Source organism: Ischnura elegans, chromosome 4 (assembly GCF_921293095.1).
Source record: "Ischnura elegans chromosome 4, ioIscEleg1.1, whole genome shotgun sequence".
NCBI lineage: Eukaryota > Metazoa > Arthropoda > Insecta > Odonata > Coenagrionidae > Ischnura > Ischnura elegans.
Window position 1 is genome coordinate 40,229,705 of NC_060249.1, and position 26,411 is coordinate 40,256,115.

At 36.9% G+C, this 26,411-nt stretch overlaps 1 protein-coding gene across 1 annotated transcript in view; it reads left to right on the forward strand.

Moving 5' to 3' along the window:
* The window catches only part of LOC124157311 (serine/threonine-protein phosphatase 6 regulatory ankyrin repeat subunit A-like), a 90,244-nt gene that overhangs the window by 31,782 nt on the left and 32,051 nt on the right, over positions 1 to 26,411 (forward strand). Inside the window, exons 7-12 of the mRNA XM_046531934.1 lie at positions 886 to 1,014; positions 2,844 to 2,976; positions 9,877 to 10,104; positions 12,656 to 12,848; positions 15,254 to 15,362; positions 20,128 to 20,308. Of these exons, the coding sequence (XP_046387890.1) occupies positions 886 to 1,014; positions 2,844 to 2,976; positions 9,877 to 10,104; positions 12,656 to 12,848; positions 15,254 to 15,362; positions 20,128 to 20,308 (973 nt within the window). The remainder of the gene's footprint in view (positions 1 to 885; positions 1,015 to 2,843; positions 2,977 to 9,876; positions 10,105 to 12,655; positions 12,849 to 15,253; positions 15,363 to 20,127; positions 20,309 to 26,411) is intronic.

Sequence of the window (26,411 nt, forward strand, 5' to 3'; positions counted from 1 at the left end):
TCTCCTTAGCATGAATTGAGGACTGACCTCCACAAGACTCTTCGGTTCCCTCTGTATGGAGCATTTATGTTGAACATTTGTTAAGAAAGCTCTTGCGGATAATCACACGCTCTCAACACCAACCTTTTTCGATCCTTCCTAGTGGGGACTCCGCATTATCTCGAACTCCGAGGGTAGTTGGTCTCCCTCCTTTCGCAGTTTATAACCCTACCAAAGGCATTGGTTCACTGTCAACTCATACTTTGTTTATATGAATGAGCTACATGGATGATTGTTGCTTGCACGTAAATTGCAGACTTCTAATTGGATTCCTCGTTTTATTCTGAGAATTTTAAAATTTTGAACGATGCTCTATTGTCAGCATTAATGGATTTAATGCATTAATAATTTCCATGTTGATTTTTATACTGATATCGAGATACTATTAGTTAATATTTATGGTAGAATTTTGTGTAAATATTTTAACGCTGCTCAAAAGACAAAGAATTCAATTGTTAGTTAAAAAATGATGAAAATTGCGTCTGAGTTGGTGAAAATCGCCCATGAATTGGAGAAAATTACTAATAACACGAAATTCGTGTATTAACGGGAAAACCCTGGAATTGGCGCTAAAATTCACGTTATCGCATTTACGACTTTTGCATGTCCCTAACCATGAGTCTTTGCCTTTGTCTTTGTGATCTTCATTTCTTTTACAAAATGTAATTTTGGGTTGAAATATTTTAGAATTTATTCACAGGTTCACTTGGCTGTATTCATTCATTTTCAGATGTGTAATCCTAACTTAGATTACATTTTTTTAACACTCAGCATAGATTACTTGTTTATGTGAGGTCTTGCCTTGGACGTCATTTTAGAAAGTTGGCTTTACTTTTCCATCTACAGGTGCCATCATAGACAGCACAGATCGCAATGGTCTCACTGCCTTACACATAGCAGCTCTAAATGGTCATGAACTTCTTTGTGGCACCTTATTATCCTCTGGAGCTAATCCATCTTTAAGAGGTTTTAGAGGTTAGTTTAACTATTGATACTATTACCTACCTTTATAACTTTATTCTAGATTCAGTAGAAGCTCAGTTTAATGAGCGCTCATAGTCCCTGAAATATTGCTTGCTACGTCGGGCATTTGTTATATCTGAAAGTGAAGGATGAAGTTCCTCAATTCCGTTTTCTTATTTTTATTACCAATTTTATTTTGTATCAGTGCTATATCACAGAGGAATATGATCTGTATTTATGTTAAATTGCATATTTTTTTATATTGTTGTGAATGAAATATCTGAAAACTAATTTTTGAGTTATTTTACCTAATATCACGATTCTGTGGCTTTGAGTCACATGATGCGTTGCAACTTGGTCATGGATCTGGTATTTTCTGTTGTTGGTGGGATTGATGACTCAAATGACTGACTGTGTGATGGCAGAAATCATATTGCAGACAATGTGCCTAGCAGCAACGCTTTAAGTTGCTCTATAGTCAGACATATAGGGTAGTAGTTCTTTGAGCATGAGGTGCCATTGTGCCATCTATGACTCTCAGAAACAATAATCATAAAGCTCTTGTAAAGACAAATAATGCACGATCATGCTATAGTGCATCATGTAGCTGTTACTGCAATGTTTGTGGATACAGGTGGTAGGTTATTGTGGACGAGGTTGTCGGAGGCAGAAAGAAACTAGTTGACATCAGTCAACTAGTCTTTTCAGCCTCAGACCTGTCTTTCCTTGGAAACCTGGTGCAAGTTAATTTCGACCTTTACTCACACTGTGGCTCTCTGGCAACATGTAATTGGCTAAATGCTTCTCCGTCTTCCACCCCTTGCACTCGGATTTCAGAAAAAGAAGTACTGTAAAACCTTCATGCAACAAATTCGTTGGGACTGGAAAATTCATGGCTTTGCTGTAGGAGGTTTCATTTTATGAATGCAAAATGTATATTGCGTCTTTGTAGAAGGGCGGCTGTGAGCTAATGCAAAATTGTTATGCAGTGTTGCATTCTGCAGGATAACCACACTTTACGATGCCTTGTATAGGTTTATCAACTTACGAACAAGCTCTCGGGATGCATCTTGCTCATATGTTGAAGAATAACTCTACATGTACATGATTTAATTGTAAGACCGCTTTCATTAGAAACCGCCGGATGCCATGCACGGCACATGGCATTGCAGAGAGTCGTCTGTTCTGAAAGCTGCCGTAATTTCATGTGAAAACCACCTAAATTTCACGTGGTGGCCAGCAAAAAGTGGTTTTATCTGAATACAACCTAAACGTAGCATTATCTGTATTTCATGCCGTAGACAGCACATTGCCGGACCGGATTGAAATGGATGGCAGCAGGCGAAAAGTCAGCTCGTTTGAAAGTGGCCGTGGCCACGTAAATGTTGCAATGTTGACAAGAGCGATAAACTGACAAATCTGTATATGCGCGTGTTAGCAAGCAACTCTCAAAAGAAAAAAAAACATGGTCGCCATGGGATCGGAAAGTAATAAATGCATTTTTAATTCTTTTTTTCTCTTTTTGGCCTTGAATATGCTGCTGACCATTTTGGCTTTGGGCACCAAATTCAAATCCATGCCACCGTTCGGAGCCGGTTCCATAAGTACCGACTTTATGCAATTGGTTCTTAATACTGGTTCCACAAGCCAAGAACTGGCAGTACCGAGAACCGGGTACTGGAACTGACCCATTTCTAATTTGCAATTTTCTCCTTGACTAATATAGAGTATGTATTGATTTGAGTATGCGATTCTAGTTTTCCAATATTAAATGTGTGGTTAAATTGGCATAATTATAAATGAGTTGAGGCACGTTAATTTATTGGTTTTTCATTTTCCAGGTAGAACTCTTCTACACATGTGTTGCATTGGAGGATATGTGCAGTGCTGTCGAAGATTCCTTCAGAGGGGAGTGGATTTGAATGCGCAAGATGATACTGGGAAAACACCTTTACATATTGCTGCATACCGAGGGTACATTTGAGATATCTCTTTTATTTATGCTTCTTTTGAGTGGATTATTCAGTCAAAAATTACTATTAATTTTAAAAGGTTGCGATTAGTACAAATAACCTCCGACTTCCTGCGTGCCGAAAATTGTGGTTTCTAAGAGGAATAATACTTCTACAACAATTACTTTAAATACAATGGAACCTTGATCTATCGTTTTTCAGGGGGATGAACGAAAAAAAAGATGAATACAGGAAAACTGTCAATGCGGGAATGTTCAGCTAGGTTGCCTATGTCACAGGAAACACAGGATTTTGGCAAATAGGGTAGTTTCCTTCATAAAAAAAACGAAAGACATTGATTGCGATTCGTTACCCACCATTAGTGTATTCATAATATACAAATTATTTGGTTTTAGAAATCCCAGTTTAGATGAATGAATGGCAATATAAGCCAAGTGCTACCTGCTAGCATCCTGAGTCGTATCAGCGCTCAAAGCCTCGCCCCAAGGTCACCTCACTTGGCGGAAGCGGGAACCAGAACGACGTCACATGCGGTTTTCCCAGCATTCTCACTTAGCCGTCACATTTTCGTGAGCTTGAAAATTTTCACTTTTCATTTAATCGCGAAAAATAGATAGAGATAGAATAGACATTTAAAAATCTAAAAGCGTGAAATCGTACTCCAGGAGTAATAATCTTTCGATTTAGGCAATAAAAAAATAATAGGAAACCACCCTATTATGATATTTATGAAAGGATTCAAACAAGATTTAAGCTAATTGCAGCTTACGCCACCGCAGTAATTGGTTGTGAGATGGATCACAAAGGCTAAAAATAGTCTATTATTTGAAATGTCCATGTTTAATAAATTCATTCATTCAATTCAAATTTAAAAAATTATTTTTCATATAATTTAGGCAATATGTAAAGCGTGAACAATGTTGTGTTAATTGTCAGCGGCACGCTCACCTGATCTTCGGCTTCATACCACTTCTTTTTTATCTCCAGGTAGCTTGTTCTACCCCCACCCCTACCGTCATGTGCTAGCAGACAACCCATGGCATTCTGCAATATTATTGTGCTTCTAGCCCGGATTCTTTTCTTCATTTTCAATTATTTTTAGCCCACATGTTAAAGTTCTCACTTGTTTCTGCGGAAGGGCCATGGTCCGAAGACGGATAAAAATAAAACTAATAGAAACGAAACCTGTATTTATTAAACCCTCACGGAAAACACTAGCTAGTTTGAGGTCGACCCACCCTGAAAAGTACGGAACCACTCGTACTAGGTGAAGTTCAGAACTGATTCTTTCGGGTATGGCGTATGCAGAGCATGCTGCAGAGGGTGAAGCATGACCAAATGACGGCGCCATGAAATTTTTTGTCCTAAAGATGAGGCAACTTACCCACTCATTTGTAAGTACCATAGCACCAGATGAGCAGATGAATTCAGATTGTTAGTAGGGAGAAACAAAATATCCTGAGAAGATATCCCTTTGTCAGTAACTCTGACAAGTGAGACTTATCGTATAACTCGTAAATTGATTTACTGATAAGAATCTGATATCCTGTTTTCGGAAAAAAATGCTGCATTAAATTCCGAAAACCTCAGCTAGTTTCAGCAAGTTTCACAAGAAATCACCATCGTATTTTTCCAACTACTTCCTTGCTTAAAATGCTTAAATAACGTTAGAAATACGTAGTGTTTGGTCTCATTCTATTTTGTATTATGTGCAAATTACTAACAGTTCAATCTAATAAAAGTATAACAGTAATTTCTAAAATTCATTGTCAGACACATTTTGGGCTAATAGCAGTGGCGGCTGGTGGTAATTTATCTAGGGTGTGCATTAGAGCATATATAGGATGATTTAATTATATTATGTTAATACTAATCCATGAGCATCATATTTCGTCGTAATAGAATACATAGCAAGCAAAACATATCATTGGTATATTCTACTCTTAAAATTGCTTTAACAGAAATAATATTAGCATGCATGAAAATAATTATTCTAAACACACCCTTACAAGTGACGGTAGGTGAAAATCATTCTCCTTTCCTTATACCCTATGAGGAATTAGTGTAGAAAACGGTCATACAGATGACTCTGTAGACGCACTAGGATCCTGGGCGCAGGTAGTGTAGGTGGCGGCTACACCACTACACTACCTGCGAGTCACTCACCAAAAATATGCGCGTGCGCACTCGCATCGTTTTGAGTCTGCTCCCATCACCCATTTGAACTGCACATACCCCCCCGCTTACTTCGTCCCACCAGAGCACCCTCATGCGATCGCATAGACCGAAAATGTGCCCGGCGCGATGCTACGGGATCGCACACTTGTAGAGTGGTGAATTCGAAAAGGAGATAGCTGTAGCGATCGGAGCTTCATGTTTCTTGCATATGCAGACAGGATTTTTATCCTTCTCGTTGCAAAGGAATAGTTTTCTTTTATAATTCATTCATCTTTGGGTGTGCACTTGCTAACATGCGTATACGCACGCGCCGCCACTGGCTAATAGGTGATTCATGCAGTAGTTGACTTCCAGAAACTGGGAACTTTTAAGCTGGTAGGCTGAAAAAGGTCAGTGGGAGAGAAGGGGGTAGGCGTGAAAAAAGGTTTCTTTTGTTCTAGGTAACTTGATATTTTCTTTCAAAGCTAAGGTCTTCTTAATACGATCCCTGCACGAGCTGGGACCTTTTGTTTGATTTTGGAGAAGAGGAAAGCATAAGGGGAGGTAGGCGAGTGCTGAATAGAGAGGGATAACTGATCTTGGGAAATGTGCTTATGTAACTTTCCCAGGGCACTTAGCTTCCTTCTTTGGTAGTTCCATCTCCTCCCGAAGATTCAAACTATGTGCCCGTAATCACACATTGTATATATTTCGTCTCAATTTCGTCAAACGATGGATGATGGAAAATTATATGTAGGGACTGGGAACTTCAAACGATCAATGTGGGAAAGCCATACTTCGGGCAACGAAAGATGTGGGAAAAACTTACATTGTTTATATGGAACCTTATTTGGGACCAGGAAAGGCGAACGATGAATGGGGAAAACGGTCAATGCGGGAACAATAGATCGGGGTTCCGCTCTACTGTGTTTTATTATTAAAGATATTTTGTGAAAATGTTTCTGCTGCTACTATATTCATGAAAAATAAATAAATCAAATGTCTAATTGTCCAAAAATCTTGGTGTGGACATTTACAGCCGATTCCTTCTTTTAGTATTATTCTGTTGAAAACTTCTAGTTTACCGCACTGCATTTAGTTAATTCACAATCCAAATATGTGCAGTGGAAAACCATTGTATTTGTTGTAGTTATGGCGTACACCTATTCTGAACATAGGCAGTCTACGATAGTATGAGCAAATAGCCAAGCAATAGATAGTGCTCACTGTTTGGTTGTTCCATCTTTTCTTTCTTGAAAACCTTTCAGACCAGTTGAGAAGCAGCTTTCTTAGGAGTCATTGTCATCATCAGTTAGACCTTTCTTTTCCAGTGTAATAATCCTTTCTTTGAGTGATATTTAGCATAATTTACCTTCTTAACCCATTTATGCCTAGTGTTCCATTTTTGGAACACCTGACGCGACTTTCTAATTTAATTACTGCGGCTCATTGCACACCAATATGCCATGGTTTTTCTTTCTATATCTCTTAATAAAGGTATCTTGTACTATAGGGCGCAAAGTATTAGTCAGTTTTTCCAACCCATCACAGCCAGTGTGTTGAGAAATATCGGTCTTTTTTTTCAAGGCAGGAGACCACCTCAAATGTTATATTAATAACTATTTACCATTACACCCGAATATTGTAAATTTTTCCCTGCATGTTCAGTAATAGTTACCCTATTGTGCTTTAAGAAGATAATTTTGAAACAATATATTTTGTTTTAGTTACAAGGGTTTATTTAACAGTGTTCCATTTTTGGAACACTAGGCAAATCCACTACTATTATGCATACATTCAGGCGCTATGAAATATTCACTTTAATTTTGAGTCAAGTAAGCAATTAGATAAGGAATGATCAATAATCTTCCTGGGTCATTGCTGCGCTCCTGCTCATCTCATTCATGGTTCTTATGAGGAGAACATTGACCATGCTGACCTTTTTCTGATACCAGATGGTGATACTAGTGAAAATGACGGTGTATAGGCTTCTGATTTGCCTCAGCCTCTTCTTGCTCAAAGAAAAAAGGTACCCAAAGTTGTGCACAACAGGGGATTTAGATGCAACAAATTTTGGGGGGGATGGAATACGGGAGGTTTGGGTGCCCTCCCTGAGAAAATTTTATGATAAATGGTTCAAAATTGTGAGTTTTACGGCTTACTGAAGAATATTTTATTGATCCTTACACTATCATACAAGTACTATTTATCCAATTAAGTAAAATGGATTGAATTAAAAAATTTCTCTGAGTTCTGGGGGGGTTTTATCCCTCAAAATCCCCCCCCCCCCTGTGCCAATGGAAGCAAGCCGATCTGACTACCCAGTCAGTAGGAGGTAGAGTTTCAGAAGAACAAATCACGAAAATGATAACCCCTACCGAACGTTTAGAACTCACTGAGTATTGACGTGATTGATATGATTGTCAAATATTCCAATTTATATGCTGCAAGTAAGGGTGTGAACCTTGAACTGACTGTCAGTGAGTCCCGTTGTTTTTTGGGAATAATTTTCCTGAGTGGGTATAAATTCTGGTGTGGTGGAGTCTCTGTTCCGAGACGGCGTATGTTTTGGTAGTAAAGGCCAGATTCGCATAATTTTCTAGTTAGTGGTGCAGTGAAACGTAATCGATTTGAAACAATATTTGCAAATTTGCATGTTGCTGACAATTCTAGCTTGAACTGCATGGACAAGTTTTTCCAACTGCGACGTCTCATTGAGCAACTGAATGACAGATGTATGAAATTTGTACCGAATGAAACATTCTTCAGCTTTGATTAGGCCATGATTCCCTATTTTGATCGTCATGGGTGCAAACAGTTCATTCGCGGTAAGCCTATTAGTTTCGAGTATATATTCTGGTGTGATCCTATGCATCTAGGCTACATTTGTTGGTTTCAGCCTTATCAAGGAAAAAACCCGAACACTCAATACCAACAATATGGAGTAGGTGCTTCAGTTTTTTTGCAATTTACTGAGGCACTCACAACGCAGCATCCTGGTAAATACCATTTTGTGTTCGACTACTTTTTCACAAGCATTGCACTCCTTGATAAACTTCATTCAATGGGCCACCAAGCAATCTTCTGGTGTCAGTGTCAATCCTTTGCAACAGGTCAGTTGTTATTCTCAAAAGCAAAAAAGATACAAGTTACTCAACAAAATTTAATCAAGGTCTATAATCAGGATATGGGAGGAGTGGACTGAGCTGATGAAAATATTGACAAGTATCAATCATCAATATGTGGAAAAGAATGGCACTCAACCCCTACCGTTATTCTGTTTTGACGTGGCTTTACAAAATGCTTGGCAATTTTATAAAATAAACGATGTGAAGGCAATGGATCTTATCAAATTTCGTCGCCGTGAGGCCTGACTCTATATAGACATGTGGTAATACTCCTGAGCCTGGTGAGAAAGAGAGACCATCTATGAATCGTAAATTTGACTCACATCATGACGGCATGAATCATACGATTGTAAAGCAAAGAAAGCAAACTCGCTGTGTCCAAAGTCACAAAAATAACACTTTTCAATGTAAAAAATGCAATTTATCATTGCATTTTAACTGTTCACCTGGATATTACTCTTAATAGTGAGTTAATAAATGTCGGAAACTAATGTTTTGCTAGTTACCATTGAGTACCTCATGGTAGTGGATTTGCCTAGTTTTCCATTTTTGGAACACCTAGTAATTAATAATTGGCAAGAGATACATTGTTTTTTCTTTCGGATCTTGTTTCCATACGTATTTTTATCGACAATATGTTAAAATCAGGGTAAAATTCGCATTTTTCAAACCTTCGGCATAAATGGGTTAAATACTAATATAAATTTTAATTTGCATTATCAGATATAATTATATCACCTGTGTACTATGTATGTATTCTACTACTGTCAATGGCAAGCTTTGTTTACCTATTCTGATACAACTGTTGACATGGATGCAGACTGGTGTGTGTAATAATTAAAGATTAGCTACCAATTGGAAATATTTTATGTATCTTCTTTAGAATCTGGCCATGTTTCAATTATTTACCAAGCTTGATGGTTTTTTTTTACTAACACGGTTAATGCAGGAAACAACCCTGCTTACAAAGTCAAAGAACTTTGATGTTAACTTTATACACGCAGAACGAATTTCACTTTTTAGTTTTTTACCACTAAATACCCTGCTTTAATGATGTTTCTTGAGTATTTCAAGAACTTTTGGTTGCTGGTAAAAAAATCACAGGTTAGTTGTAAATTTTAATCCATCACTGTGCCTCATATTATTTTCATACTGCAAATGCAGGAAATATCATGTTTTGATGATTATTTGTGATACTCTGTAATCTTCCAAAATCTTGTAAATTACGACATTAATTGCATTTTCAGCAGTGATTACTCCACTCAGCATGCTGAAATGCAATTGGGTTGCAATAATCCTTAAAATTGTGACTTTTCCTGCTATCTTGGTAAATAGATAGTGAGGTTGCAATCTCATTCAAAATAGCGGCCCTTAGAATCTTGCCTTTGTGAATTTAACTTACTCTATAACACAGGCCTATGTTGAAAGTATGACCAATGGCAAAAATGTGTTATTATTTCTTCAGAATACCATAGATTTTTGCTTTGAAAGTGAATATCTAATGAAAAAATAATGTATTTATCTTGAAAGTTGATAGAAATGGTTAATGTAACTTTTTTTTAATGTAGTAAATTTTTAATTGTTCTTATATATGAATTGATTCTTGGGATGAACAGGAAAGTTGACTGTCTTGACCTGTTAGTAAGCAGTGGAGCTGATTTTAGAGCAGAAGACAATATCAGGCTCACCCCACTTCATTATGCTGCTGCAAAAGCTCATATTGATTGTGTAATGGCATTAGTTGGTGTTGGGTCTTCAACCAAAGCCGGAGATTCCCTTGGACGGACGCCTTTGCACCTTACTTGCATTTGTGATATGTATGATGATAGGATTGATGCAATTGTGTAAGTATATGATATAACTTATTGAAGATTGAAGTCATGTTATTCATCATGTTGTTGACATTAGAAATCTAATGCCCTTAAGATTATGTATGCTACAAATGCATTGCATGTAACAGTGGCGTAGCCAGGAATTTCAATGGGGGGGGGGGGGGGGTCCAAAACCAGGGGGAAAAATTTTTGAAAAACAGGGTACGAAGTAGAAGGTTTTAAACTAATTTCAACACTTTTAATAATCGAAAAAACTTCATTTGTTAAAGAAATATTTTTTAAATTCATGATTTTTCAATATTTTGTTTCCTATGATGAAGGAAAATAATTATGTTTTCATATTTCACGGGGGGTCCGGACCCCCCTGGCTACACCACTAGCATCTAAGCCTCAAGACATTGCTGTAATGTTGTGTTAACATCCGGTTATTCAACCATATTATCACATTCCTGAATTACTTGATATCAAGGGAAATTATTTAAAAAAAAGATAAAAATGGCAAATGGGAAAGTAGTTTTTGTTGTCTCTTTGATTTAATAATTTGAGTAATGTCAATTTTGTTTGTTATTTTCATAGATTGATGTGGTAACTGTCAGAAAAAATGAATTTGATTCATGCACAGTGGCTCCTTCCTAAGTAAGGCAAATATTTTTTCTCAGCTTTTCTCATGATGGTATCATAGGTGGTTTGTTTTGATCATATGGAAGAAGGCTTTAGTTATCCAGTACTTCCATTTTCAGTGTGCTTCAAGCTCTTGAAGTGCCAATGTCATTGTTTTATTGTACTTTTTTGATGCATGTGTCACAAACTTGGCTCGCTCAGAAAATTATATACCATCATACTGTGTGCAAAGCTCAATTACAATTCTAACTTCAACTGCATAATGTTGAACGAAGCTTACAAGTACTCAGTTCATATGTTTTCTTGAGTTTTGGGATGGGGAAAGATGTTGAAGGATGTTAGGGAGGAGGTTTGATATGACAAAAAGAAATATCCTAACTTAGCAGAAACATTTTAAATCTAAATTATTGAGGGAGGCATTGGAGATAAGGAAGCATGCTAATAATATCAACAGAGGAGGACAAAAGATTAGCTCATCCTGGCTACCAGTACTCTCCGGGAAAGAAGGAAACTTCCAGAAAGCTACCCTCAACCCCTCTTACCTCATGATAATATACAAACTCTATCTGCGGTAAAGGCAGATCAGTAGCTGTGTAGGATTCCCCAGCATCAGGGACTTGGCATTGGCATTTTAATACTTGATGGAGTAACTCACCCCAAAGGAAGATCACTGGACCAAAATCGTCAAGTCAACATATAGGTGTAGAGATCAGTAGGGGAGAGGAATGAGCATGAATCTTAATTAGGGATGAGACGTTCGAATAGTCAAATCACCGAATACCTTGAATAATCAGCTTTTACACTATTCGACATTCGCTGACTCAAAGTTATGAATTATTTGAATTACAAATACCCGGCACGGATTGTCTGTATTTCTCTTTGAATCCGTAGAAAATGGTTGAGCCTAACATGAAGGTTTGCACATTTGGTTGGTTCAGTTCTTTAATTATATTTTTTGAAAACTTATCAATGAAAGTAAGCACTGAAATATGTAAAATGCTGATGCCTCCACGAGAACAACACTAAGAAGGATGTATGTATACATTCAAATGGATACATGATTGACTGTTCCTTTTCTGACTCCCTGTTGCATGATGAAATTCACATTTTACATATTCCAACTATAAAGTTATTGTCAATTTTTATTTATTTTTAGTTTTTCCATAAATGCAGTGAAGCATTACCAATGACATAACCTTCAATAGTGTATAATAATATAACGAAAGAATTGTGGTACTCTATGCGTGCAAGTTTGATATAATCATGGGTAATAGTTGCATCAACATTTAGGAGCTGTATTATAGTAGAATGACTTGCAAAGTGTTCAACATTTTTTACTTCAACTGTCATTTATATTTAAAATTGGTGGAAAAATGCATATTCAGTAATGCAGTATTCGATGTTCGAGTTAGGTATTCGGAAAGTAATTTAATATTCGTATTGGAGAAAAATGCTATTTGACCCATTTCTAATTTTAATTATCATTTACAACCCCTGGAAATTTTGACATTACAATTTGTTCATAGTGTTTATTACCATTGGAAAGAGATGTAAAATGAGTAGGATTTCCAAAAATTTGTTACAAGCAGGATTCTTCCATATTTCTAGTTTTTAAGAGGCAGAATTTTTAGACTGTTTTAGAGGCCTTTTTTCTGGGAATGGCTAAAAATTTTATAAATATATATAATTTCATATAAGTGGGCTCCTCTGTAGTAGGATCACCTAAATATATTCGGCAAAGTATTATGGCAGGGACTTCTTGGCCACGCTAAATCCATATTTTTACATGTTTATTATATGCCTTTTGACATTAAACTGCCTATAATGTACTTGTTACAATGTGAGTCTCACTATATGTACTCACTAAAACGAGCTTCCACTGCTGTTGTTTTTTCTACAAAAATATATTTTAATGATTCACATCCTACATATCTCTTTTCAGTGACACTATTGAATATTTATTAGAGCATCGAGCTGACCCTTTAGCAGCAGATGTCAATGGTTTCACCCCAATTCATTATGCAGCTACTAGTAGTAATAACTCTAAACCAATGGATCTGCTCCTTGGAGCGTTACCAAAGCATTTTCTTCTCGATGGACCTGATATGCCTCGGATTACTCCTTTACATTTGGCTGTAAGTATGCAATTGAGACATGTTATTATCATCTAGTAAAAGGATTCATGAACTGCTGTTACATATATGAGTTTGACTATTTCATTGTGTAACTGATTTGACATGTGTGTATTCAGTTGAGCACCCCATAGCCGGCAGTGTCAGGACTTAGGTGAGGCTAGATTCAAGATCTTGCTGGATTTTGGGTGATCTGGTTGTTATTAGTATAATTAGGGGTCTGCAATCTTTTTTACAAGGGACTTTGATAAGTTATGACAAAATGAGATGAAATTGAATTTAATGGTTAAACTTCATTCTTTGCATTTAACTTTGCACCCAGTGCTTGCAGTGCTTTGAAATAAGTCGTCGCCGACCAGCGACAAAATAGGGTGTTTCACCCCGACAGTGGCTTAGTAAGCACGACCCTCACCACATGTGCCACAGTATGGACTTATGGCATCAACATCTTGTTCGGTAAAACCCATCCCGAAGTTCGCTCTGAGAAAATGGCTTGGTGGTGTAACTGGCTAAAACACCTGACTGCCAATCGGGAGATCTGGGTTCAAATCCCGGCTAAGTGAAATATTTTTTCATGGCGAACTTCATCCTTTGGTGTATTTGGAAATGCAATGTGTTTGATTTTCTAATAATATATGATTAGTGAGACAGTAATTATTTCTAAATTTACAAACAGTCATATTCAACCATTAGGTTGTACAGTAGATTCCGGTTAATTGGGACATATGGGTACTTGTGCACTTTGCCCCAACTAAGCGGCTGCCCCAATTAGGCGAACTATCCTGTATATGGGCATAAACAAACGTTGAAATGACAGAAAGAAGACTAATGTATGTTTATAATGCAACATAAGTTTATTAAAATATTAATTTGATTATTAAATCAGCGAGTTTAATTAATTTATTATAATTTTTAAGAATTATAACAAAATAGTTATATGTAAAAATATTTTTCACAGTCTCGGGCGACGCTGAATGAATGTCTTTTACTAAGTCCTTTAAAGAAAAGTCTTATCCTCTTGTGGATAGTACAACAACAAGAGCTTTCAAAATAGGGCAAGGATAGGAACATTTTTGAAAAATAAGAGTGAATAAAAGGAGGAAAATATAAAAAATGGTATTCTGAAAACAAAAATTTTTAATTTCGTCGTGAGTATAGTCTATTTCGCCAACTCATGGCCCAATTAAGCGGAGAATACTCTGGGATATTCCTCTATTGGGTTCTGTTCTTCAAAATTAGGCCCAAATAAGCGGCTGCCCCAAGTAACCGGTGGACCCATTAAACGGAACCTACTGTATTTAAAAAACTGCCGAGTGACAGGAACACACATAACATGTATGTATGAATATATGCCAGAATATCAAGAATTTAATGTTATTAGGCAAAAAATGTGATAAATAAAATTTTTTTAATGTTTTAAAATTCCCTTGCCATCCATGTACACTGTGTTTAACGTAGTTAAACGAGCTGTCTGCTATATTCATTGTCAACTCCATCAATGCTCGCCACCACTCGGGGGCTTCCATCAGTGCAAATATTCATCAACTCATCGGGTGTGACTGATGTGTTAAGATTGAGTGGAAAAGGATTTCTTTGTACGGGGGATGACAAAGCGAAGAGACTCTCCCCATTTCTACTGCTCATATTTATGCGGTACTTTCCTATACATATGCAATCATTTTTTAATATAAGTACATAATAAGGAATACACATTTGACAAGTCTTCCATTGCTTTTGTCAGTCTTCCGTTGGCTCCTCAGCTCACCAAACCTGTGGGGCCATGTCCTTCATGGGCGAGTCAAATCATCTCTGCATCTCATTGGCAGTTCATGTAGCAATTCCTGACTTGGCTATAAAGTGTAAGAGTAACTGTGTGACCTATTTTCAGCAGATGCTGCAGGGAGATTTTTATTATAAGTGGGAAAGTTTCAGCAGGTGAAGACCAAAGCAATTATTCAACATAAGTTATGTTTCCCACAAGGCATGCCTTTGAAATATCTCTGGATTTTATGTACTCCCAGATTAGGGAATTTGGATAAGGGAGCTCAATCATACTAAAATTGTTATAACAAGGGTCTCTGAATGAAAATTAAGAAGTCTATTACAACAAACTTCATTGGATATATTTTTTTCTTGAATTACAAAAGAAAAATTTGTTTTTATGTTAAATGTCCATTATTATTGAGGCATGTTTGTATTGTACCCTGACTTCCATTCCAATGATTCAATGCAGGAAAAAATTGTTTGGCTATGTCTCATTCAATTGTAAGTGTGCATTACTTATGGTATTTTGATAAAATGAATATTTAATCCAAGCCTTAAAACTGTGGATTGGCCTGGAGATAACAATATATGCTTTCGTAAGAGTATCAGAAATTTGATAAAGATACTCTGAAATTCCCACCTAGGCCTATCACAATCATCCAGCTATTCTTCAGATGCTGTTTCCATATTTCAAAAATGTTAACATTCAAGAAGAAAATGGAAGGACACCGTTAGCATTGGCGGCAGCTTGTGGTGAGTGATAATTTACGAACAAATTATTTTTTTTTACAAAATACTTAAATACATAATTTGTTATGAGCATTTTATTCGTACATAATCATATTTTGTAATTTATAGTGTAAATAGAAATATGTATTTTAAATTACTTGAGTTATTCATGTGTTGTTGGAAATTTATTTTTAGATATTATTAATTTTATTTTACTTGAAATAATTCTCTTTTTAGTTCAGAGCTATTCTCTTGAATAATAGGACTGGCGGTAATAATTTTAGTGATTTATTAAATACTTTTTGATCTTATTGTAAAAATGGTATTTGGAAAAGAGTCAGTGCCCTCAGTTTAAGTCCCACTGAGAATGTTGTAGAATCGTCATATTTTTCCCCATATCATGCTTAAAAATATTGCTGATTTTGCCAATAAGTAAGCCATTGTTGCTTGTCATGATTTTTAAAGTGATTTTAAGTGCATTTCAGTCTTCACTGTAAATGCTGAAGATAAATTATTGATTTCATTTTAACATTTGTACTCAGTATAATGATGTTAAGCATTATTATGCTAAATTATGGAAGCCATGAATTTTCTAAACTTATCTGTTTTGGAAATAATTCCTAGTCTTTGATTACAGTACGTGCTATTCCTTATTATCTCCCTCGTATTAGGTCTTTTTTGTGTAAAATCTATTACCTATTGTTCACCCTCTCATGGTTCAGTTTTTTCCTTTAATGAAATGTTATGTGACCAGCTGCTCTAAAAAGTTGTAACTGAAAATACAATACCTGGAGGAGCAAAGATATTTCTGGATTGACTTCCAAAGGTTAGGGTAGGTATGACATTTCATCCTACAGAAAAATTTAATTGGTGATGGCTAGGAGTCATGTATATTAGCATCGAATTCTTCTTTTTTGTAAGGTCTCTTTGCTGTTACTGAATTTTGGGGTGCTTATGCGGTTCCTTACTTCAGATAATTCAGACACCAATTGTTCATAGATTATAGAGATAGTTTATTACTGAACGTGCAATGTTTTTTTATACTCAAAGTATCAAAATAACCTGGGGTTCTATATTTTTGACTCTACTTTTGTGTGATTGGAAGTATGTATACAAAAAGTTTGGCCTCAGTGGCAGCGGGGTGAAGACCTCGCCTGCCAAACCAAAGGTCATGGGTTCGAGTCCCACCTGGGTAAGTCACCCTTATCCAGGGCATGGATGTTTGTGAACGCTACTACTATTATACAAAAGATGAGGTCTGAAGAAATGTGGTTGTGAATTGTGTTAGATTTTAGTGTCCTTCAGATTTGCGGTCATTAAATGTAAATAAGTAAAAATAATACAAGACGTAACAAGATTTATGTGTCATACCATAAAATGGTTTGAAAGGAATATTTACTCTTTGTTGGGCAATGGGGATTGGTTTACATCCATGAAAATTGCTATAGAGTTTTGGGGTGCTCTTGTACATACATATACTTCTCTCTTCTTCAAAATTAAAAAATTGTATAGTTTTCTAGCATGATGTTAATTTTGAACATACATTGAATATTTATTTTCCACATTATTCATATCATGTTTTGGCTATTGATGGGTCCCTCAACCTGTAATGATTTTCTAGCCATTTTACTTTATATCCATGGTTAATAATGTGAATGGTATTAATGATGGGATATTGTACTATCTCAGTGTTTGAAAAAATAATATAAACGGTATATAACTCATTTTGGCCACATATAATTCCTCTCAATGAATTCTTAAAATACTATCATACCACAAAATCCACTTCACTTTTTAAAGTTGCATGAAAAATAAGCTAGCATGTGCAGTAATAAATCAACCTCCCCATGCAAATAATATGCATGCAAAATTAGCCTCTGTTGGTCTTGGAGTGGCATACACGCCTTATTATGACTCCTGCCTGATGCAAAGCTAATTGCTGGTAGACAGAGCTTATCCCGGTCGTAGGCGTTGTAAAGAAATTGTCCTCCCTCATCCTTGCTCCTGAAGATTGCACATGACTTAATGCTAATATTGTGACTACTATTTCACTTTTGATTTGAAGCTTTTTAAACTTTAAATTTGGAATCGAAAGCTGCATAGGGACTACGATTTTGCCATCTACCTCATCTCCGCCGTAAGACTTGCATTCGCGCTTACATGTTGAAACTGGATACTTAATGGGTTTGAATTGTACTGATGCTCCTCTCTCATTAAAAGAGGAGAAGGGACAGTTGTATAGTCTTCATTTATGCTCGTAATTGCCCATGTTGATTGCATGGCATCCAGTGGTGTTTTTAGAGTGCATGTATTTAGAGTGCTCTCACAGACTTGGAATTTGTTGAAGTATGAGGGCTGTTTTTTTTTTCAAGCTCTGATGGGCCATGAACAGAAGACGAAATGATTGATCAAAAATTATTTCATAGCTAAATACCGAGCGCACTTGTGGTGTCCTTTCGACATAATCGCATTGCGATTGAGGAATTGATCGTGCCTGTGGACTAGGTTTTTGATACCTTCTTCACAAGATGTTGCCGCCATGATGATGACTTCCGATGGATGTTGCCTTAGTCCTGAAGCTCATCGCCTGTTTGAAAATGCTTCCCTTCTAGCCACATCTTTATTTCAGCATAAAGATGTAAGTGATGGTCAAGTCATGTCAATGCTGAAGCCATTTGGCGACCTTTCAGACTGTTGCTTCCCAGTGCACACTTAGCGGTAGAATCAATTGGGGCAGTGTAGATTATGCGATTGCCACTAACCTTAAACTAGCAACTTATGGTCAGAAATTACTTGAGAGTGTGGAGTCGAGGATGCGCAGTTGCCCTATTCGTGCAGTACCGGCCTATAGCTTGTATTGTTTCTGTTGAGCTATCGGAGTTTGAAAAAATAACAGCCCTCGTATAAATGCCTCACCCTGCTCAAACCTCCACTCAAATTTCACATTGTTCGCCAGTGTTTTACCCACTCCTTATTCACCCAAGGTAGGGCAATATTTTCTCCTGCATACTCAGGTTATTTCTCCAAGTAGCAAAAAAGCTTATTATGCCTTTTGAATGTCATCACGGGATAAATTTTACCTGTGCTACTGTTGCAGCTTTTGATTTAGAATGCTGAAAACTATGCCATGTGGAAATTCTTCATAGCAAGGATATTTTTCTATAGGTATGAAAGGAATAGCAGCAGTGGTGTATGCAACTGGTAAAACCAGGAAGCTGACATCCCCTACTTGCTCAGATTAAAAAAGGGAGATGAATTTAGACTCCTTTAGAAAAAATAATGAGTGTGAGGGGGGGAAAGAATTCCGAGATAGCAATCTGAGAGCAGGGTATAGCTTTATAGATATCATTCCTTATCCTTGTATTTACATTGCGCTATTTGTCTTCATGGCAAATGAAGGAATTGATTCAAGTACCAGGAGCTCATCTAGCTTGGGGACATTCCACTCCTCTTTTGGCCAATTTGTCACACGTAATTACTCTTTCCAAAGGTTTAAGATCTTCCTTGATATTTTTCTAGCTGTTGGAACAAATTTCAATCCAATCTTTTGTTCAGGAGGGTTTTGGTAGTCACTTCCCTCAGGTTGAAATGCTCATGTAGTATTTGTGGAACAGATTCTTTGTCGATTTTTACATTTTTAGCAACTGTATGGAACTTAAACTGTAGTTTTGTCCTATTTTCTTCCTTTTTTATTCTGTTTTTTGAAGCTGAAGAACGTTCTGGGCAAGCATCATCTTTTATATCTTCACACCCTTTTTTAAAATGCTTGTGGCACTCAAAAACCCCTTTTCAAGACCTACATTCATCCCCTTACACTTTTGTGGAATGGGTCTTTGTAATGGATGTACCGAGTTTCATGTAAAATTTTACCGTATCACGTTGCTCAATTAAACCACTTTTCATTCTTCTGATGAGCAGTAGACACATGGTCCTACACAAATGAAAGCTGTGGCCCACCTGAGCAAGCTAGTCACATTCAACAAGCTGTAATATGAAGGGAGCATGTCAGGCAACTCAGTAATAAGGTGATTGACCATGAGGATAGCACTGTTCATCTCAAAGAAAACCCATACCATTATATTCTAGCTGCACTTCATAGTAATTCTTTTCCCCCAAACAGCAAAGGACTTCAATAAAAGCTGGGTGGAACTCAAATTTTGCATTTCCTTTTCTTTTTTTTTTGTAAATGGCTGGTGTCCCAACATATGCCTATTGGTATTGGGGTGGCTTGCAGGGTAGTTTGTAGATGTAAAGATAGGAAAACATGTTTTGCTTGCAAATACTTCCATAGACATTCAGGTATGTACTGGCAGGAGGGGAAATAAATGACTTATGATGGAGAGAATGTCACAGAAGTGGGAGTAATTGCCAGTGGGAAGTAAGAGTGTGTAATTGCCGGTGGGAAGGCCATTCACTGAAAATATTTCCCTCTGGGATGCTTTTCTGTGCGCTGGACAGTGGATGACCCTTATGTTAGCAAATGCTGTCCATTCTAAGCAAGATGCATTATATACATGGGAAAATGATATTTCTCTAATGATGTTCCTTAAAGCTTGAGTGTGTCGTTTTTCTGAGTGTGCTTTATGTACAGAAAATTATGGTGTATTTTTTTTCATTGTATCCAATAAGTAAAGATCATGAAATGCAGTTTTATATCAATTTTCCTCGATTAATCTGTCTAGTCTGGTACATATGCATAATAATATCAGTGTTAATAAATTTTATGTATTTTCAATGAGTTTTTCTCTGTTGAAGCTGTTTCTAATTTCCTCATTTTACTATCAATCAGGAAATTTTCTTTGCGTGCAGCATCTTTGTACTCAGCATGCTACTGTATGTGTGAAAGACAATATTGATGGCCATACGCCAGTCCATAAAGCTGCACTACATGGACATCATAAAGTATTGCAATTTTTATTGGAATGTGCTGGCAATCTTTCAATAGTCAATGCCAAAGATCATCATGGAAGGTATGGAAATGCTTTTCATTATATATGATTTTTTGTTGTACTTAGCTCTACCCCTGCTCTTACTGCATTTATTGAATCACAGATAGCTGGTACATATTGTATTGTGAATGTGTAATTTTATAGATCAATAATTAAGAGGAAGTATGAAAAGTGAGGAAATATTTCTCAATGTATTGCCTACATTCTTGGTCTGTGATGTAATTTCTTGTTTTTAGTTTAGTTAAATTGTTAAACCTATGATCAGCACTGATAATCAATTTCCTTAGCTTTTTCCTTAGTGATTAGTGAAAAAGTATTTAATGAAATTTTATGAAGTAAGGAGTAAGTCTATCCAATTTGCATGAAATGCATTACAAAATATCTTATATACTCTGATATCATAGGTAAGATGTTTAATATTTGTGGTTTAAAAGTTAAAAGGAAGCTTTCAGTAAACAATTAGTATATTCATTGATGTTTCGGCATTGGATGCCCTCATTCACGAAGATGGTATTTAGATAATTTGAATATGATGTTCTCATTTTTTCTTGTAATTAGCAGTTTTATATTCTGTTTAAATGTTCAAAATAAATTCTTATTATGATTTCACTGTTTGGAAATTCAACCAAATCCAATTTTTAGCCTTCAGTGACACATCCTTTGTAGAAGCTCTTGCCTCAAGCGATTGTATTCAGAAGTCTTTGGTTTTTACTTGTGGATGTAAAATAATTATTTATCTTCAAGTATTTGCTCAGAGTGCAGACTAGAAATTAGTGACCAGAAACACTTCCAAGTATGATTTATTCTTCCTTTGCTTATATTTTTATATAGATAATGGTATTTTTGTGTTCATTAAACATATACGATTCTTTTTGACTTGTAGAAACTTTGACAACTCTATGTTCTTAAATTGACTGATAATAATAGTACGCTATACATTTTAGGTTTGTGGCCTTACATAAAAGTTGTGCCAGAAGACTGCATCTACTGTATTTGTTACAAAAAATTGTTGCTTTACTAGCTTAAAGAATCTCAAAATTATATTGAGGTATGAGGCCATGCTGCTGATCTGTGATCATGCATGGTGACAAAAAAATTTCAGTGAACATAATTTTTTTCTTCTAGCCATATAGACTTTTTTCTTTTGAAAATTCTCTGTAAAATGAGTTTGCTTGGTTTTCCTAACCTGATTGAAGTGACTGATTTTGCATGGCCTACAGCAAATGTTCAAATTAATTCTCGAATGAAAGACGAGTGTGATGTCATGAGAATGCATTTGATATCCTACTTGTATTGGTAGTTGTGTGATCTTTAGGAGACGCATTATCCATCCACAACCATGTTCATAATACTTTACTTCACTCTTTCAAAGAATTAGCTTGGAGTCTCTACCCAAGATATGATGTAAACCCTGAGAAGAATTTACAAAAATTTTCATTGACATTGGTCTCAATGGTTTGGTTTCTATGCTTCTTTTGCATTTATTTTACAGAATCCTTGTTGTTTAATCAATGAATCAGATGATATTTGAGCTGAAAATTTTATATCATTTTTGCAATATGCCTGGCTCTTCACTAAGGTTGTAAAATTTAAGCTCGAATTTTTAGCCAAAAATAATGTACAGTACACTCACAATTATCTGGGCTAATGATGGGGAGAGATGGCACGAATAATCGGAAAACACGTATACCCCAAACTTTCTCTTAAATGTCTAGCAATGTTCATAATTTACGTAAAAGAAACAATACATTATTATTTATGCAGTTATTCTGTTATTTTCGAGTGCTTCCCAGACTCAATGAGAGCTTTCTTCGCCAGTTCGCGATCTTTTTAGCAGAGTGCGGACATGCACTGTGAGGCTTGGAAAACAGGAGCACGGTGCTCCCGTGAATGCAGCTAGCACACGATCGCTTCCATTTTACGAAGGGGATTCTAACGGAAATAAGAAGCCCGGTTTATCCGAGCATTAATGCAGTAATTCCGATGATTTTGCGTCCCATTTTATTTTTTTATGAAGATCGTGGAAAAAATTGAGCAAGAGTAAAAATCATGCATGGATAATCCGGAATCCGGATAAACCGCAGCTGGATAATTGGAAGTATGCTGTAATTGTATGTCTTGGCCTTACAAATGTCAATGATCGTTTCATTACAATTTAAAAATTTTCAACTGTGCATAAAAAATTTTGAAGTGCTACTTCAAATTCCAAACACCCCGTTAATTTCTTTCCCACAGAAAGTCTATTCATCTATCAGGCTTCTCCATATTACTGTAGTGCTCGACCCCCTCTCGAAGACGGGTATCTTTTCGCGGGCATTTTAAAGCCGATAAGTCATTCCAATGCCTTGGCTTGGTAGTTTTAACTTGCTGTACACCCTATAGTTGTCGGGGCCGAATACATTTACGCCAGCCGCGGCGGCCGATCGTCTTCCGACCCGGCGCACACCGGTCCGAAATCGGAAAAAGCTGGAATCGAGTCCAAAATCACCTTTTTGGGGATAGAGGCATGAAAATTAGCGTAAATACTCATAAATCATTACCAGGTATAAACTTATATGCCATTTTACATAAATACGACGCTTTAGTGATGATACAGTGGCCCAAACATGACCAACTTTTCAAAACCACGCGCGATCTCGTTAATCCTCGAAAATGTTAAAATTTATCCAGGTGGTGTTGCGTTGGTATGATTTATAGTAATATTCCTTTCACTTGGTGCTTTGTCCATACTTCCTATGACTTTTGAAGATTTTGGCTTTCATCTGTCTGGTTTACAACGCGAAATGGTCGACCCGTTTTTCTCTTGAAATTTGACATAAAGTAGAAACTATCTGTCGTTTACGAAAAATATAACTCGGAAAATTTGAACCACAATATAAAGTAGAGATTTCTAAAGAGTACTAAGCAGAAATCTTGGAAAAAAACATTTACGAAGAAGGAAATAAGAGCGATTTTTCAATCGCGCGTCAAGGCTGAGCTACTCGCCGCGGAACTCGGTAACTGAGGTCGCTTTTTCAAGTTTTTTAAAACTTTAGTCTTGAAAATCGTCATTTAAAGCATGGATAATCGTCTTCATTGACTTAAAACACTAAACTGAGGGTGTTAAAAAGGGTTATGTATAGATCGACTTGACCATTTAATGCATTACTCGAGTGAAAATACTAAGGATACTATTGTAGCCGCGCAGAAAGCAGAGTTTTCTGACAAGACAAGGCATCTTTTAGCCTTTTTTATTACTGCGTCCGTCCGATGTGGTATTCATTTGTAGCATTCAGTTTCTTTCCTGAACTTAAAAAAACAAGAGTTTTTAAGGTTTATTAAACGACGTGAGAAGTATAGATATTTTTGGCTCTACAAAACTAAAGCTAAGTTCTTTAGTTCATTTGCTCAGGCAACTTGAGTTCCATGAGGATTCAAGATCCATAAAGATCGATGATGTACTTCAAGTTACCGAAATCTTGCAATTTTGGGAGGAAAGTACTTTCCCAGTCACACAATTGTGTAGCAAAAGGCAATTTTCTGCAGGCAGTAATACTGTAACATGGAGACATCAAAACCTGCTGGCTGAGCATGAGCATGTTTGATTTGGTTGGCAAGGGCCAAATATTACATGATTCATATAAGTAGTATTTAATCTTAATCATATGTGAATATGACTTTACTCAGGGCTCTCCATTGTAGTTATAAGTGGTCTTTTTCTTGGAGCCTATGTCGTCAGAATCAATGGAATCTGTATTGGTAGAATCGGAATCGAAATGTCAGAATCGGAATCGGGATCGGAATCGATAAAATTTTGGAATCGACCCATCACTAGTAGACACAAATACTTTTGCAACCACAACATAACAATGGGATGCTGTAAAGTTTAAGCCTTTGTCTGACTACCTGGATGAATATTTTGAAAGTTCTAAATTGTGCTGATGGGCATAATGACTTAGAGGAATTCCTTGTGAGAACTCGGTTTATTGCAGAGAGCGAAAAACAGGGTAACAATCTTGTAACAGTACAACACGACAACTCCCCCGCTACGCCATCATATTTATACACATGGGCCGACACCCCGGGATGAAGGTCGCCCTGTTCGACTGCCAGTGCTCGAACCCACCACATAAATTATCACCTTCCATGTGAATCAAATAAATTTAATTATATTCCTAAGTTGAAAAAAAAAACAATGTAAAACTAAATTTCTGCAAGAGGGCATCCATTTTGTGCATGGATATGTCCTTATCAGTTGAAGTAAATAAAATTAACTACACACATACACCCATGCCTCGTATAGTGCAAGGGATGTGTTCCTAGAGGTCTTTGCGCTATACGAATTTGCGTTATATGAGAGCATTTTAACATTGCGAAGATAGGGATGCGTTCCTGGTAGCATACTTGTTGGGTATTGAATTTCCTCTAAACCATATATATTCATATTAATAGCCTTAATAAACCTTATTCATATAAACTTTATAGTTAAAAATATCTTTAAAGATACTAGGCATGCCTTCAAAGACTTTTATTCACGTAAAAAAAATTCGTACATGCTTTTGAAATTCCCTCCTGTTGTGCGGGTAGGCTACCATTTGCTATCTGAGGGGTTCGTGATGAGTTCACCGGCAGTTGACAAATTTTCAAATCAGCCTAAAAACAATTATTGTGTCACCCAGGCCCCTTTGTCGCTCATCCGAATAACAGGCTAGTGCTAATTTGAATACCATTTCATTGCTCGCAGGGTTCATGAATGATAAATCATAACTGGCTTAAATTGAAGTGCCCCGAGGGATTAGTAGCTGCGTGAAAAAGTATTTAAATGCCTTGAAACCTTACACAGTTTTCCTTCCCTGACAATGAATGAACGAGATTGCATTCTTTTCCAAAACCATATCGTCTCGTCAACACTAAAAACTAGTTGAGGGGGTAAGAAGCCACTTACAATCGCAGCTTGGAGTTCATCAGAAAATGTTGCGGTGACTGCGTTATCAACACTTGCAGATTCACCTTATATCGCTGCACTGAAAATACCTGCTTGCCATTTAAAATTCTGGAACCAACCGGAGCTTTCACTGAATGTCTCGGAGTGATTACCACCCTCGTCTTTTAGTACAGATTCACTTTGAACTTTCTGTATGTGTTGACCGCTTGGTTGAAGTTGGTGCGGTTGAGGTCACTGATGTTTTTAACTACAGTGGAACCTCGTTAAAGCGAGTTCGGGCTATAGCGACACTCCCGCTATAACGAGAGATAGCCGATGCACCGTCAATTGACCCTACAATAAGCGTGTTAAAAAATTCGTTTTTACGAGACCCTTTTGGTGTTGGCTCTCGCCATAGCGAGGGTTTCACCGCCGGAAGACTTTCATCAAGACTCCTTAACCTCTGTAATTGCTAGCGATCTGTTAGAAATGAAGTTAATGGAGTGCTCAGTCTCAAAGTTATGTGGTAAACTGTCGTTCGATAAATAAGTAGTTAATTTTGGTGAAAATATTGTGGCATTAGCATTCGCGAATACTTAATCTTCTTTTGTTCCTCGGGCGGCAGAAAGCAGTCGGCAGCATACCCGCACGTCCGTGAGTTGCGTGAATAGAAAGCATTTGATGGCAGTCACCATGGCCAAAAAACACCAAACACGTCTAAGCCAGAAAATAAAAATAAAGGAGTAATATGAGTCTCGAAATTAATTTATCTTCCTATTCGATCTGCAAAATTAAAAAAAAACAAAAGCGCCCAAGGAATCCAGACGATGAAGAGTTATAAGGAGCTTTGTTCGGGTGGTTTTGCCCATTCAAATCTGCGGGAACTTCTGAGAAAGGGGCTACGCCCAAGCCTGAAGCGGAGTATTTTAGGGATAGATTGCGAATCGAGAATTTTAAGAGTGCGGAAGGTTGATTATACTAATGCGAAGCACCAAAGCGTTATCTCCCCTCACAACTCCCCTGGTGATGCCTGCGGTGTAAACCTGAAGTCGTGGAAGAGAGGACTCCGATCATAAGTATCTTTAGAAGTATTCCCCGCGTCATATAACATAGACGAAACGGAACTTTTTTTTACATACAACTCCCCGACAAAACCCTTGCAGTATGAGGTATTTCTTGCAATGATGCCTCTAAAGGTATGTAGTGCGCCTTAGCGATGAT